This window comes from Paramormyrops kingsleyae, chromosome 9 (assembly GCF_048594095.1).
Source record: "Paramormyrops kingsleyae isolate MSU_618 chromosome 9, PKINGS_0.4, whole genome shotgun sequence".
Classification (NCBI taxonomy): domain Eukaryota; kingdom Metazoa; phylum Chordata; class Actinopteri; order Osteoglossiformes; family Mormyridae; genus Paramormyrops; species Paramormyrops kingsleyae.
In genome coordinates, this window is record NC_132805.1 from 7,885,976 (window position 1) to 7,902,500 (window position 16,525).

The 16,525-nt window shown below is 45.9% G+C and overlaps 2 protein-coding genes across 3 annotated transcripts; both read right to left on the reverse strand.

Moving 5' to 3' along the window:
- Positions 1–504: 504 nt before the first annotated feature.
- On the reverse strand, positions 505–4,912 carry LOC111844493 (free fatty acid receptor 2-like). Its single transcript, XM_023813005.2, has 2 exons — positions 4,760–4,912; positions 505–2,984 (listed from the first exon to the last, which is right to left on the reverse strand). The coding sequence occupies exon 2, from the start codon at positions 2,969–2,971 to the stop codon at positions 1,919–1,921; it is 1,053 nt and encodes a 350-aa protein (XP_023668773.1). The 5' UTR covers positions 2,972–2,984; positions 4,760–4,912; the 3' UTR covers positions 505–1,918.
- Positions 4,913–6,043: 1,131 nt separating this feature from the next.
- Positions 6,044–9,982, reverse strand: LOC111844494 (free fatty acid receptor 2). 2 transcript variants are annotated; one of them, XM_023813006.1, is made up of 2 exons: positions 9,881–9,982; positions 6,044–7,972 (listed from the first exon to the last, which is right to left on the reverse strand). In XM_023813006.1, the coding sequence occupies exon 2, from the start codon at positions 7,943–7,945 to the stop codon at positions 6,989–6,991; it is 957 nt and encodes a 318-aa protein (XP_023668774.1). In that variant the 5' UTR covers positions 7,946–7,972; positions 9,881–9,982; the 3' UTR covers positions 6,044–6,988. The 2 variants fall into 2 exon arrangements, with proteins under 2 accessions (XP_023668774.1, XP_023668775.1); XM_023813007.1 differs by having other exon boundaries at positions 9,885–9,944.
- Positions 9,983–16,525: the final 6,543 nt, after the last annotated feature.

The following is a 16,525-nucleotide window of genomic DNA, read 5'->3' on the forward strand; positions in this document are numbered from 1 at the left end:
CTTCATGATGACCGGAGTGAGGGCCACAGGACAGTAGTCATTGAGGCAGGTCACCGCTGATTTCTTTGGGACTGGGATGATAGTTGTGGTCTTGAAGCACGCTGGAACAATGGCCTGAGTCAGGGAGGTGTTGAATACGTCGGTGAGGACGACGGCCAGCTGGTCAGCACACTCTTTAAGTGTGCTGGTCCAGTACGCTCCTCTTCCTCAGCCACACTGTTCCTCTTTCTGGTTGAATCTGCTCCACCTGGGCCACACAGCCTCTCTACTAGCCTGGTTCATACTGGCTCATACATTATAAGCAGTCAGCTCCAGCTTTGTATGCATCTTAGTTTGTTATTCCTGCTCAGTATCTGCACATGCCACTGAATTCTTACTGATACCCCCCCCCCCCCCAAAAACCCCATCCTCAGTCAGCCCTCATTGTATGGAATGTGAAGTACCAGGGGGTGAGGCAGGCGTGTGTTATACTGCAGCACAAAGACAAAAATGCAACACACAGGCTTTCGACCAAAGTAAATTACTTTATTAACCTGACACAAACATAAAATGGAGTCTTAGCCCCTTTAGCCAAATACCACAAAGAAAGATAAAACACAAAGAAAAAAACACAAAACACACCAACCAATCAACCAACCCTGGTCAGATGATTCAAATCTCCCACATCCTTTCAGCTGACCTTATTTAAATCCTGACCTGGGATCAGTGTAATCAGGGTCAGCTGAATGTCATCACTCAAACCGTTTGTAGGGAAGCAGGTGGCTGTTACGCCACCCTCAGGTCTGCATCAGGCTTCAAAGGCATGTTTGGTGGATGAAATGCTTCCCATAAAACCAGCTCTAGTGTGCGAGTCCCTCAAAGTATGACCTGATCTGTGACCAAACCCAAGGTAGAGCATGAAATAGGATTTTTCAACTGTCTGGTTTCACACATTGTACTTTCAGTCTGTTTCGATGTGCTGCTTAAATCCATTTAATTAGATTTTCTGCTCGAATGCATGACTAATGTGTAAATTAAACGTTTCTGTTTTTATGATGTTTTCCAGTCGCACTTAATGACCAGACGTGTACTCTGTCTTTCAGTTCCTCAGCTGATGTGCCCTTTAAATGACCTGCCCTTAAAGGGACGGTCACGTCCACATGGTGCGGTAACCGCTCACTGTCCCCTGTCCACCAGAGCTTTGGCTTCCTCAGTAATCCACGAGCCATGCCACTACGATGTCAACATCTGGAGGTTATATCAGCGGTCGAGCGAGTTGCCATGTCACAACACATTTCACCAGCATGATATTTGGACTGTAAGTATCTGTACGTTTCCTCCAGCTGTTCTCAGATGATCAGATAAATAAACCTTTAACCCAATGATGGTGAAATCACCCCCCAGGCACCGTCTCTTCAGGCACAAATTAATATAATGAATTAAGATAAATATTATTTCCCGTTTACTGTTTACACAAGCGACGCTGCTCTGCTATCGAGTGAGCATAAGAGGAGAGTTGAAAGAGTGCATTCATTCGAGTGGTTTATTGCAGCGAGATGCAGGTCATTATCACTGCACTGCGCAGACCAAAGCCCTATCAGTGCATATGCCGCTGCTGTGTTTCCTGCACAGGAGAGTATCACATGCTACACGCCCTGTTTTATTGTGGCCGTCCCACTGGGCAATCTCTCACAGCTGCCTCATGGTGGACTGTTCTGTTTGCTTTTCTCCTCAAAGCGAAATTGGATGTAATCTTGTGTACAGTTGTGTGGATTCTGTACATGTGTACACGTGTAGCAATCAGCAAATCATGCGGGGGTCCCATAGCTATCCTGTTAATAAAATCAAACAAAGCGTAATGGAAAAATACGGGTATAGATACTGTGCACATGTACGCTAACACCAATACATGTCATAACTCAGCCCATGATGCAGCCCGTCAGAGGGAATTGGCCACCACAGAGCTCTGGCCCAGGTCCTTGTTAGTCTCAGATCGCTTCAACAGGGGGCAGCAGTGAGCGCATGGGGAGCTCGGGCAGTCAGAGAGACGCAGCCTGCTCACAAGCCCCGGCAGTAGGTCACGGAGCGTGCTCCTCACCGCCGAGGAGGAGAAGTAGAAGATGATGGGGTCCAGACAGGCGTTGAAGGTGCTGAAGAGGAGGGTGATGTATCTCCAATGGGGACTTGTTCCGGTGGTGAAGCCCACCACATGGGAAGCGTTGTAGGGGCCGAAACAGAGAGCGAAGACCAGTAGCGTCACCAGCGCCAAGCCGATGGCGCGCTGCCGCCTCCGGCTGCTGATGTGGGGCAGCCTGCACAAGATGCGGATGAAGTTGATGTAGCAGTAGCTGCAGATGATGAAGGGGATGCAGAAGAGGACCAGACACAGCTCCAGACGCACGGGCAGCAGGATCTTGAGCTGCTCGTCGGTGAATTCCTCATAGCAGGCGTTCTGGGGAATCGGTGTCCTGAAGCTGTCACCCTCAGGGTTGTAGTAGGGCATGATGTAAACGATGCTGAGCTGCAGCAGCGAGAAGACCCAGAAGAAGATGCTGGCCAGCACGGCGTAGAGCGGCCGGCGGTTCAGTTTGTGCTGGATGGGAAACGCCACGCCCAGGTAGCGCTCCACGCTGACGGCCGTGAGGAAGAAGGTGCTGTTGTAGATGGTGGTGTAGAAGATAAAACCGGAGAGTGGACACAGGAAGTCTGGCATGTACCACTTAAGTCCGTCCGCCGCCTCCTTTATCTTGAAGGGCAGGAAGATGAGGAAGATGAGGTCGGACACTGTCAGGTTGAGGAGGAGGATGTCGATGGGCGTGGGCTTCTGCCTCACCTTCACACTGAAGGTGTAGAAGGCCAGGATGTTGGCGGGCAGGCCCGTCACGAAGGTGACGATGTAGACGGCCAGGACCAGCTGCGAGGGGAGGGGCAGCATGGTGAGGTGGTCGTTTCCGGGCGGCTCTTCCACAGCGGGTGGGAGGAATGGTGGCATGGCACTAAAAAATCTGGGCAGAGAGACACAGACCGGAGAGAGGCGTTTAGTGTGGCGGCCAGCCGGCGGTGTTGAGCTGAACAGAAAGATAGTGTTCAGCACGCTGGTATAGGAGATAGGAGATACCGAACCAGCTGGTCAGTCAGGGGCAATTCTAGGATATGACCCATAGGGTTGCCATTTTATTAGCAAACGATACAATTTGGGGAGTGAGGGGCCTCCCTACAAGTAAAATTGTATGAAGTGTGTGGGTAGGAATATGAGACAAATTGCTAAATCGATTTAAGGTCTAGAAGTGCCTGTGATGGCAGCCCAGGCAGAGCCTTGGGGCGGACAGCAACACCTGTAATACAACATTACAGCCCTCCCCTTAACGCATTTCATTCATTACTTCAGCTGCACATTTGTGAATACCTGATACAACTGGCTTCAGTGTTTTATAAACCCAATAATAAATTAAGTCTGGAATGTGGTAAAGTAACTACTGTTTACAAGACAACATACAGTATAAAGCATATTTTTATGCTTCGTATTAAAATTAATTTTACTGTGCAAAAGTCTTAGGCAAAGACAGTTATGTTTAAATGGTCTTCATATTGGTGTAAAACTATGAAATTATGTCAGCATGGCCATTTTAGTACCTTTCATTCCCCAATGAGTCACCCCAGTATTTGCTGCAACCATCGAATTCTCCCAGTACACCTTGTTTAGTTAATCAATATCATCCGTCTCGCATTTTCTATACACACTTGTCCTGTTTCGGGGTTTCGGAACCTATCCTGTAAGCTACGAGGGCAAGGCAGGGAATCACCCAGGATGGGACACTTACTGATCACAGGTTAATCAACATCTCATTAAATTATTTTAACTAATTAAGCCAGTGGTGATATGACAGATACATGGAATGGCCGGGGTGCCCTTGAGGAGAGGTTTGGGAACTGAATCGGTGTTCATCTAGCCGTCCAACCAGATACCAGTAACTTTTTGGAGAACGCAAGAAATTCATCTTAGTTTTATTGTGTTACTGTATCTTGTATATGTTCTAATGTTAAACTGTATTTTTTTCTGAAGAAATATTCATTTACTACACAGAAAAATAGCTTAAACATTTTCTTTCTCTAAGACTTTTGCACAGTACTATATTTATTGAATAACATTTCCAAACCAGAAGGGATTCTTCAGTAGTTTCACAATCCAAAATATATGACTCTTAATCACTCCAAGAAAGCCTTGGAAAAATGAACCAACAGACACGTTCATCCAGCATTTCTCGGGAGGTTCATAAAGCCATCAGGCTCTTGCTGTTACCGTCCTCATCCCCTACACTTGTTAACACTGACTGTTACGCCTCACAAGTTTCATCATGAGTTACGCCTGTAATGAACGACAGAACGTCCTGATTAAAATCTATATATTATGTAAGGGACTCGTGCTTTAAAAGAGAAACACACGCACGTTTTGGCACTTATTACACTATGGGAAATAATTACGGTCGGTGCTGTAAACGCACGCGTCTCAGGATCCGGGTGTCCTGGACACCTGGCAGAATTAATCGGCACAATTTGAGGAAGAAGGAGCCAGAGGGAGATAGAGGGGGAATGAAAGACGGCTCCATTAAGTCAAATCCGAGAGCGCACTCAAGACTGGAATTTAAGGGCTCTCTGGAATTAACCTGACGGAGGTGGGTAATGAGGGAGATGTAATGAAGACATAATTACAACTGCCCTTAAATTCCATTCTCCAGCAGGGGGAGGGGGCCCCTGCTCTAGCCAGACCCTGCGTACTCACCTTAGGGAAATGCAGCCGCAGGTCCTCCCATGCCTGCAGTAGATCGCGACCCGCAGATCACCCCGGCTCTCTCTGGACAAGGCTGCCGTGGGCGGCTGGCCACTGCACTTCACTGTTTGCTCACTCAGCTCACAGGCTGGAAAATTAATAAGGCACCACTGTAATCTACATCCCACCCACACTCCTCCTCTGCCCTTGATCCCCCCTCTTCTCCAAACAAGGTCACCTAGGTAACTATGTCTTGGGCGGGGTGGGGGTGGGGGTGGGGGTTCATGCTGTACTTCTTTGGAAACCTTTCACAAATCGGGATTGTGTCGGGGATATCAGTCAGCTGACGAGTGACTGGGATAGGGCACTCTCTGATTCCGGCTCCTTCCCTGGGGGTATTTTATTGAGGATGAAAAAATAGGCAATCAACAAGGGTGTACAGCCTCTGGTCCAAACAGCAACCCCCCCCCCCATCCCTCATTTGCCGGAGGTGTGACTTGATGGGGCCGCTCAGCTCTTAATTGATACTATCGACCTTGTGCTGTCTGAGCTGTTTACCAGCTGGTTAGCTGAAGGCCAGTAAGCTCACGTCCACCTGAATCATCACAGGTGGGCAGGAAGTGATGTAAGTGATGCTGGAGGGGCTTCCGGAAAAGACCAATGGATTTGCAGCAACAATTCAATAAACAAATGTATATTCTGACTCGACCACTAGCACACCTCATTTGGCTAATCAGTAACTCACTGACATTTTAAACTAACTAAATCAATTAACTTACTGAGCTAGTAATGATACGTGGAACGGCTGAGGTGCCCCTGAGGAGAGGTTTGGGAACTGAAGCAGTGTTCATCTAACCATCCAACTAGATATCAGTAACTTTTTGGAGAAACAAAATTCTAGTTAGTTTTGTTGTGCTACTCTTAACTGGCATATGTTCTAATGTTAAATTATTATTATTATTTTTGTTCAGAGCAAATTCACACTTATTACCAGATAAATGGCTAATCAGTTTCTCTGACTGCCTAACCTTTTTCCACAGTACTGTACATACGTATATATGCTGGTAAAAATAAAGAGGTAAATTCAGAGTCTTATATCGTGACACACACTACCCAATAATGTCTTATGAAGGGATTCTTCCTGGTTACCATGAACTCTGACCTGTGCATGTCCGCATGTGTCTGCGTGGGTTTTCTCCGACTCCTTTTCCTGCAAAATACCCGTAAGATCCTGCCGACGTCGGATGACTCAGCTCGGATGAAGGCGGCAGAGTTAATTAAAAACCATAGGACACATTTCAGGCATCATCTTTTTATTATACTGAGGATGACTGTCCCACATTTTATTCCCATTTCCCGAGATTTACAGCACTTGATCAGCATTATGTATAATTCAGAAAGCCTCCATCAGACTCGCTCTGGAATAATGGGCCTTCTGATCTTCTCAGCCACCGGGCTGATGCACGTTACGAAAGTGTTACACCAGCGCATTACGACATGAGCCACATGCCTGAAACAAACACCAGCTACTCAAAAGCTTCCTTCACTCCCACATGATACCATTTCAATTATTACCAGTTTTATTTGCCAAAATTCTCTGTTAACTTAGTGAATCATTCACCGGCATGATTCCTTCAGATATATTTCCGTGAATTTTCTGAGCTGAGGCCATGGGAGATGGCTTTTCTCATCTACATACATACTCTAAAACACATGTGAAAAGTTTTTAAAAAAATCTCCATTGCTATCACAAAGGACAAAGTGACATATCCCTGTGTACATTCTTATAGCAGAAGGTTATATAACAAATAGACATATTAAAAGTCTTGTTCTTTACTATATCTTACTAATGCCAGACAAAAGACAATATTCTATCGACATAAATAGACAAAAATGCCACTCCACATATAAACATAATATATATTATATGTTTATAATATATAAACATATTTGAAACTTCATGTAAATATATACATATATGACGTGCATATAAAGTAACATGCAAAGCACTGTCCAGGATAAACCGACCAAATAAAGCAAAACAATGAATGAACTAATCAACGAACTAATGAAGCCAGAAATGATCAACAGCAACTAGGTGTGACAAGGTGAATGGCGCCGCATGTTTTTCTGCACATCACTACTGGTGTTTAGCATTAAAAAGTCCATGACGTGAAACGTAGGGGCCAGCCTAGAGAACCAGTCCATGTGGATGGGACCCCAAAGCACGCTGCCAGCCGTTCAGGTGGTGTCGTTGGAGCTCTGGGTGGTGCTCTCCTCCGTCCCAACGCAGCTCCACTGTGGACACTGGCAGCACCTCATGTGCAGCCTTTCCACCAGATCCTTCAGGATGCGGTTCAACATCTTCCTGACTGTGGAGGAGGAGCAGTAGAAGATGATGGGGTCCAGGCAGGCGTTGAAGGTGCTGAAGAGCACAGCCTGTGCGCGCCACTTGGGACTCCCCCCGGTAACAAAGCCCACCACGTGAGTCAAGTTATAGGGGCCAAAGCACATGATGAAGACCAGCAGTGTTCCCAACGCAAGCCCAATGGCGCGTTGTCTTCTGTGCGGGCTGATGTGAGGCAGTCTGGACAGAATATAGATGAACTTGATGTAGCAGAAGCTGCAGATGAGGAAGGGGATGCAGAAGAGAACCAGGAAGAGCTCCAGACGCACGGGCAGGAGGATCTTGAGCTGCTCCTTCGAGAAGTCCTCGTAGCAGACATTCTTGGGGATGGAGCTGTTTGCGCCGGTGTAATGCATGATGTAGACGATGCTGATGTGCGACATGGACACCACCCAGAAGAAGACGCTGGCTATGACGGCGTAGAGCGGCCGGCGGTTCAGCTTGTACTTTATGGGAAACGCCACGCCCAGGTAGCGCTCCACGCTGATGGCCGTGAGGAAGAAGGTGCTATTATAAATGGTGGTGTAGAAGATAAAACCAGAGAGCGGACACAGGAAGTAGGGCATGTTCCAATGCATGCCATCTGCCGCCTCTATCATTTTGCATGGCAGGAAGATGAGGAAGATGAGGTCGGACACCGTCAGGTTAAGGAGGAGGATGTCGATGGGTGTGGGCTTCTGTTTCACCTTCAGAGTGAAGGTGTAGAAGGCCAAGACGTTGGCGGGCAGGCCCGTCACAAAGGTGATGATGTAGACTGCCAGTGAAAACTCATGACTCCAGTATTCTGTCATCTTGGAGCGGAAGGTGGACGATAACCTCTGCAGAGAAGAAGGGGAAATGGAAAGAGGCGTTATTTATTGGCCTGCCCGAGAAGTTCCCTTGCGAGCTGTTCACTTCCCAGGGAACCAGACTCGTTTAGTCAAGCTAGTTAGGTAACCAGTCTGTGAAGCGATAACACACTCTGTACAGCTTACAGATCTATGCAATCATCAACCTGATGTCTGTTCATACTTAAAACCTATAAGACTTATTTTGCAAATCCTTCAGGCTAAAGAACAATATTCAACCGGGGTCGCCGGCCGCTTATCGGGCGAAGCCTTCAAACGGCAGCGTATATCACTAAAACACAATGTTAGATATCGCAACAGCCTCTGTTAGCATTCAGCTTTCATCCAAGCTCAACAATGCATTTAATGGTTTCATCACAATAATTCAACATAAAATAGAGAGCGGTGATGGATGAGAAAGGAAATCTATGCAACGTACTGAACTGCCGTGATATGACCTTGCCTGCCAAATGGTAATCATAAAAATCAATATTTACCGATGCCGCCCAATGTTGCAACCTAGGTCAAGAAATGAGGGCTCACCTCATTACAGAAACTTCCCTGCCTTCCACTGGGTGGTATGCAACACTCTTAACCCTTCGAACACGGCTAGTTAGCCCAACAAAGTCACCACAAACCTAGAAGTCTGGCATCTGGCTCGCTTCCCAGACCTCTCATGCTTCGAGCATCCCTACATATCATGCGTGACACTGAGTGGCGACTGGCCGCACCAGACTGTCGCCGGAGGTAAACACACGCTCGTGCGAGCATTTACTCAAACGTCGATGCGGAGGGCTAATCGTTCACTTCAGGAAGCAAGGAGCCATACACAAGCTAAGACCACGCTGAAAGAGACAGCTATCTGTAAATCAAGAAGCCAAGTCGGACACCTTCAGGGGAAAAGAGCCCTCTTATTCGTTCTACCTGGTTGTCTGATGCTGCTTGGTAATAGCTGAGTGTGTCAACCCAACAAGCGCATGAAATGGGCTACATGCGGCTTGGTGCCCCCCTGCAAAAGCTGGTGCAAAAGGCGGCCTTTGGAAGGCGCCGGTTGTTTGGTTTCTTCTCTGTGATCCACGACGTGTTTGTTCATTAGAACAAACAATAAGCGTCACTAAAACATCGCTTGAGGAAACACAGATGTGAGAGAGGCTTTTGCGCATATATTTACATATGAATAAATGCATATAGAGATCTATAGGATGTAAATAAGCCCCTTTTGACTGTCTGCCTCAGTACACAGTTATATATTTTACAGGGCTCTTGCATCAAAGGTCATCTATGCATTTCACACCCACACGCTCACTTTCACCCCTAGTGGCTCGTGATGAAAATTACATTACGTTTTATACATTATGTTATTCCATAAATCCTTTTATTTGTAAAACTTGTATATTTATTGTACCTTAGTTCAGTGACTCAATTTACATTTGTATCAACTCTCACTAAAATATATTTTCAAATGTGCTGGTAAATAATAAAAAGTTATGAGGAAACTTGCAATTTAAGAAAAATACAAAATTAATCAGGGTGCTTGACAGAATAAAAAAATAACTTGACTCTTTGCTTGTTCATTGATATGACAAATCCTTAATCACATAAACAATCCTTCCAACTGGAAAAAAAATCAATAAATCAGCAATATGTTATAATTTATATTGCACATTTTCTCTAAAACGTTACCGTCTTTTAAATGGATGATGGTGTTTCAGGGCTTTGTATGAGCTAACAATCACAAAGTTCTGTAAGATCTTTCATCTTTTTAAATTAGAATTAAAGAATGGCATAAGGTTGTTAAGTGCTGAGTATCACGCCTGGCGCTGGTTCTGCTGTCTGGTGACGTTCTGCTTGAATATGCCTCGTGAAGGTATGGATCGGTCTCAGAGAAACGCGACGTACCTACAGCAGGCTGCCTCTCTCTGGCCTTCCTCCACGGCGACGCTGACAGTGCTCTGAGACCTCGGCACTGCTCGCTGTTTTATGGTGCAGCAGACATGTGACCTAACAGGACGACAATCACTGGCCTTCCCCACAGCGGGGAGCTCTCTCATGAGTGACAATCCAGTGCTGCAACTTCTCATGTTTATTGTCACATTTGTTTTATTTTTTAATTTGTATTTTTTTTTTTAGTTTTTGCATTGTTGTTCATTGTTTTACATTTGCAGTTGATTTTGTTGTCTGTTGGGGTGTCATTAACCCTCCTCCGCCAAAAAAGCTAAGCATATCCACACACACACATATAGATGCACACATATGCAAATGTGCACCCCACTGCTCATGAGAGATGCAGTCTCCGCACTTTGTGCCCAGAAACTAGGACCATCTGAAGCCAGTATGAACTGAGTTTGATGGTGTGTTGTCCATATTATGCACTGCCTGTTTTACTATGATCAGAAATGGTGACTGCATTAAGGTGGTTATCACGAGTAAACTGTGTTATGAGGAAGCATGATCGTAACTGCAATGATATGTGCTCTTTGTACCAATGAGGAAAGTGCTCTTCCGCTGTTTTCTAGAATGTATCCTGTCATCTCTCAAAACTGATCACATGGTCTGATATAAATATACATATATTTATATTTTTACAAGGTATTGGTCTCAAAATAAGAAGTCGTAGTGTTTTTCAGGTTCATGAGATGATCAGCCCCGCCCCCCCCCACCAAACAGCTTGGCCAGCTCTCCGCTGTTCAGCTGCTGCGTGTCTGAGCACACGCTGTTTGCGGTCGTGGGGAAATTCCTTCCTTCCTTCTCTACATCAAGCAAAAATGTGCAGACCAAAGTGAAGAAACATCCTTCTTATGGACAATGACACTGAAAAGAGATGAGTCTGCTTCTTCAGGTATAAAATCAGAGCCCATTGAATATTTGTTCTGGGACACACTGATCACACAGCGCTTCTCTCTTTTAGGGATTCATATTTGATCTTTTCTTGTTTTTATAATTAGGTAAATATTCCCCATTGAGAAGCAATTTTCCAGGAAAAGCATTTAACTGTCCAGCTGCCTGTGTGTTTCTGAGTTTATTTCTACTCAGTTTAAGTTTATAAAAGGACAATGTGGCAGACCTGCGTCTCCAGGGACGTGAGGTGGAATCCCGCCCCCCCTCGCTGTGTTTGTCAGTTAGGTATTTCCAAATTGTCCATTATTGCATAACTCTGTTCCCTATGACGGCCTCTCACACAGGGAGTCCCCCTACCTAGTCATGTGACTCTGTACTGGAAGCAGGATTGGAACCACCCCCATAATTTTGACCGTTGCCAACCCCCCAGATCAATAATTTTTATTATTACCCCCCAGCCCCCCCAATAATCCAGGTAATGCCATTGGTACCCCCACCCAGTGAAAAATCTTGGGTCTGGTCATCCAGTTTGTTCTTTTGCTGACCATGACTGGAAGACCAAATTGAAGATGGATGGATTATCAAACTGAAGTAAATTTCTATCCAGAGAAGGACAGCAGTCACCTGATTCTCCTCCTCATGCTCAATGTGTTCCAGACGCCACACTTCACACACATCCCAAAATTAATCAGTTTTATCTAAAAGAGCTAGCAGAGTGATTTCACTGTGTGTATATCTGTGTCTATGTGTCTGTGTACATCTGTGTGCATGACTGTGTCTGTGACTGTGTACGTCTGTGTTTATGTCTGTGTCTAAGAGTCTATGTACATCTGCGTGTATGTCTGTGTCTGTGATTCCATGTGTCAGTGCATTTACGCAGCCACTGGGTGGTGTAAGAGAATGGTAGAGAAAAGAGGTGAATCCAAGAGATGCTTTTATTTAGTGGATTTTGAAATAAATATTTTAGAATCTATATATATCCGTTATATACTACAAACAACAAGCCCATATGTAAACCCAACTGTGAATGAACAAGTAAGAACAATCAGATCCCACTAGGCAACCGAAATTCTGAATGAAAAACTCACATTAGAATGAGTCAAATTGAAGAAGTTGACCCTGGGACTTTGCACAGGAAGCACAGGAAGGGAACACCCCAAAGCAGAAGCAGTCACGTTTCATTCTGCCAATAACCAAGGGCAGATTTCTTCAAGTCTGCACTCGGGCAGATTCGAAAGCAGGGGTAAGAGCTTCTTTCCCATCAGAGGCAGTTTGCTTAATTCCAGAACATTATAATACTTACCATATTTATAGTACACAATAACACGTCAGTGAAGATCTACAGCGAAAAAGTCAACACTGCATTTTCCCCTGCATCTCCCGATTTCAAGAGGACATTCTACTCTTTCTGACAAGAGGCCTGTGCTGTAAAAAAGGCAGCAGGCTTTATGACGCGGTTAGATCAATACATTCCTAAAACTCATGTAGAATAAAAATCACACAAAGGGCAGATCTTTCTGCAAAAGAGCAGGGAACAGGGGTGGGCCCACAGCAAGTCATCGGTGATTATTTATATGAATGTGTCTCACTTGCCTGTTGAAATAATCCCCCAATTTTGACCTTTTTCTTGAGAATGTGGCACTTAAGCTCGGATTTAATGCAGGTGGCCTAATTTTGCTGTAAAACGGGGTGAGTGGAAACGTTGAGGCATGAGAAGCACTGTGTTGGGGTGATATATCCACTTTAACAAAAATGCAGAGAGGCGGGTGTAAAATGTGAGCAGAGCATAAAAAAATGGGGTCAGCCCAATTTTAAGAGCTTAAGATCTTTCGAATCCAGGAGGATGGTCCAGCTTCCCTTTGCTTTGCTAACAAGGACCCGTGAAGCAGAGCCAGAACGGTGCCGCTTTCCGACTGGTGTCTGATCCGGAGAGAACCCAAATCCCAGCACAAAGTGAGGGGTTAGCGGCTCTTAAGCTAAAAGGATTGTGCTGGGGGGATCGGATCCTCCAGGATTAGAGATCACAGCCTGGCAAGTGAACGGAGCAGGCATTGGGTACCTCTGCCTAGTCTGTTTAGCCTTTGTACTTAATTGATCAGGGCTACTGCCTTATATCCATCCATCTATCCATCCGGCCTCCAGCTGTTTATCCTGGTCAGGGTCACCGAGGGGCCTGGAGCCCGTCCCAGGGAGCACAGCGCATAAGGCACGAGTACACCCTGCATAGGATGCAATTTTTGCATCATATATGAATAGAAAATTGTTAATGTGGCTTGTTTGGTAAAAACAGAAAATTCTGTCCAAGCTATTACTTGGTCTGTGAACAGAGCTGTCAAACTGTACGTACGTAATTCTCTGTAGATAAGGATGAGACACAGACAGAGAGATGCTGTGTTTGTGTGTAAGGGTGAGAGGGAAACAGACTACATGTTTGTATTGTTGCCAGGGAAATAGCGACCACACTCAAAGAGTGAGTTTCATTTGGGGATGAATAGTACACAGACAGGGCCTCCCTCCCCTCAGCCTCTCCAGGGCAGCATCCAGCTGTCAAACACACAGATGCAGCCTCTAATCTCAGAAGAACTAGGCCATTGTGGCTGAATATAATATTTTTTTACGTTTACTTAGTAAATGCTTTAAACCGAAATGATGTACAAGTCAGGAAAGTCAGAGAGCAGGTTTAGCAGCCCTAGAGCAATGGGTAGGGGGGGGGAGACCTTGCAGATTGCTCTCCCAGACCTGGTATTCAAACTGGAACCCATCCAGTCATGACCACAGTGTCCCAACCCAGTGACACCCCCCTTCCGAGACAGAAGAAACAGAGGACAGCCTCAGCCAGTGTCCCGGAACAGTTGGGGTTAATGGCGGCACCGAAGGCTCTGTCACTGAAAAGATTACTCTGTCCAGTAATGGGATTCGAACCCCCAAAAGCTGGAACTAGAGCACGCCGACCTCACCTGCAACTTGGCTTAACACCGATAAAGTCGCCTTTGGCCCCAGAGCAAAAGAAGCCCTTGAGTTTGCTTACTTTCCTTTGAAGTACATGCAGTGACAAAACATGTGTCTGCAGGCTTGCGGTGTCATCGTCACGTGAGAGTTTAATTCCTCGGTACTGTGAGATCACCAAAGCCAGAGGTGACCCCAGGCCACAGCCTTGTGTAAAACATCTGAACACGGGCACCATGCTGGCCAAGTTTTCTTTCATTATTTAAACATCATGAAGGGATTTCAATTCATCACACTGTAGGTAATTTAAATAATTCATAACTGATATTATATGCAACATTTTAAAGACCTTGTCTCCCCATGCCTGTATCTATGGACAATGTCTATTTCAGTTTAGCTCAGATGTGGACGGGCAGACATTAAGCATTGTCTTATTCGGTGACACGAGGGCACAAATAATGTAGTAGTACACTCTTACTTAATGCATTAATTAATCACAACTTCATCATTAATCAATCAATACAGTTCATGCATTTCATGCAGGATCTATATTAGTTCATGATTTGTTCTTGAGTATTTGAGCCCCCTCATGTGGTGTTAACTCTTATTCTTATTCACAGCATCATGAGTCTGGAGGACTAAAAAGGAATGCCAAGAGCAAGGGCATACGGTCTTGGAGACTTCTTCAGCATCTGCTGCCCTCTAGAGGCAAACCATTGTATGACCCAGGCTGCATTGTGAATGCTCCTGGGTGAAATGGGGGACAGGAAAGCATCGATCATGTTAGTTCTGTCCAAACCAGGCATTGTTATGAAATATCAGCTGCGTGGTTCTTAAATACAAATATGAGAACTGGCCTCAAGCCAAGACTGGCCCTTTCTCGGTGGCTGATGTGGACGTTGGCTGTCGATGGGTATGTGGCGTCCTCCTCCCCCCCCCCCCCCCCCCCCCCGGTAAGCAAAATGTATCGCTTGACTGTAGGAGACCCAAGTTTTTAATCCCAGTCCAGCCCCGTCTCTGTGGCGTTTTTGCTTATGGATGTTACCATTGCTTTTCTTTCACGTGTATTCCCTTCATTGAATAACATTTAAAAGTTCATTCATTTTCTGTACCCACTTGTCTGTGGGAATCTGGAGCACATCCCAGAAACAACAGGCGCAAGCAGGGGAACAACCCTGGATAGGGCAGCTCCCCAGCACGGCAACACATATGGCAACTCTGATTCACCTGTTTTAGGACCGTGGGGGGAAACTTGAGAACCTGTAGGGCACGGAGAATGTGCAACCTCCACAGACGTATAGCCAGGGTAGAAACTCAAACCCTGATCCCAGAGATATAAGACTAAAGTGCTAACCAACTGCCACTATGCCAACTCCCAATTAAAAGAAGCATAAATATGCTGTGTTAGGATTTTCAGTGACATATACCTTGCACAAGGCATCAGAAAGCAACTGTTTGTGTGTCTCTTCAATTGTGCATCTTCTGCTACTTGAATATCAGTCAGGCCAGGCAAACAGCGTGGCATCACCTGCATGTTGGACGTGCGACACATTCCCGTTAACATGCACAATCACCTGCATGTTGGACGTGCGACACATTCCCGTTAACATGCACAATCACCTGCATGTTGGACGTGCGACACATTCCCGTTAACATGCACAATCACCTGCATGTTGGACGTGCGACACATTCCCGTTAACATGCACAATCACCTGCATGTTGGACGTGCGACACATTCCCGTTAACATGCACAATCACCTGCATGTTGGACGTGCGACACATTCCCGTTAACATGCACAATCACCTGCATGTTGGACGTGCGACACATTCCCGTTAACATGCACAATCACCTGCATGTTGGACGTGCGACACATTCCCGTTAACATGCACAATCACATGCATGTTGGACGTGCGACAGATTCCCGTTAACATGCACAATCACCTGCATGTTGGACGTGCGACACATTCCCGTTAACATGCACAATCACCTGCATGTTGGACGTGCGACACATTCCCGTTAACATGCACAATCACCTGCATGTTGGACGTGCGACACATTCCCGTTAACATGCACAATCACATGCATGTTGGACGTGCGACAGATTCCCGTTAACATGCACAATCACCTGCATGTTGGACGTGCGACACATTCCCGTTAACATGCACAATCACATGCATGTTGGACGTGTGACAGATTCCCGTTAACATGCACAATCACATGCATGTTGGACGTGCGACACATTCCCGTTAACATGCACAATCACCTGCATGTTGGACGTGTGACACATTCCCGTTAACATGCACAATCACCTGCATGTTGGACGTGCGACAGATTCCCGTTAACATGCACAATCACCTGCATGTTGGACATGCGACACATTCCCGTTAACATGCACAATCACCTGCATGTTGGACGTGCGACACATTCCCGTTAACATGCACAATCACCTGCATGTTGGACGTGCGACAGATTCCCGTTAACATGCACAATCACCTGCATGTTGGACGTGCGACAGATTCCCGTTAACATGCACAATCACCTGCATGTTGGACGTGCGACACATTCCCGTTAACATGCACAATCACCTGCATGTTGGACGTGCGACAGATTCCCGTTAACATGCACAATCACCTGCATGTTGGACGTGCGACACATTCCCGTTAACATGCACAATCACCTGCATGTTGGACGTGCGACAGATTCCCGTTAACATGCACAATCACCTGCATGTTGGACGTGCGACAGATTCCCGTTAACAT

Excerpts from the sequence above, each read along its gene's own strand:
- LOC111844493 (XM_023813005.2), bottom strand. The coding sequence starts at position 2,971 with ATGCCACCATTCCTCCCACCCGCTGTGGAAGAGCCGCCCGGAAACGAC.
- LOC111844494 (XM_023813006.1), bottom strand. The coding sequence starts at position 7,945 with ATGACAGAATACTGGAGTCATGAGTTTTCACTGGCAGTCTACATCATC.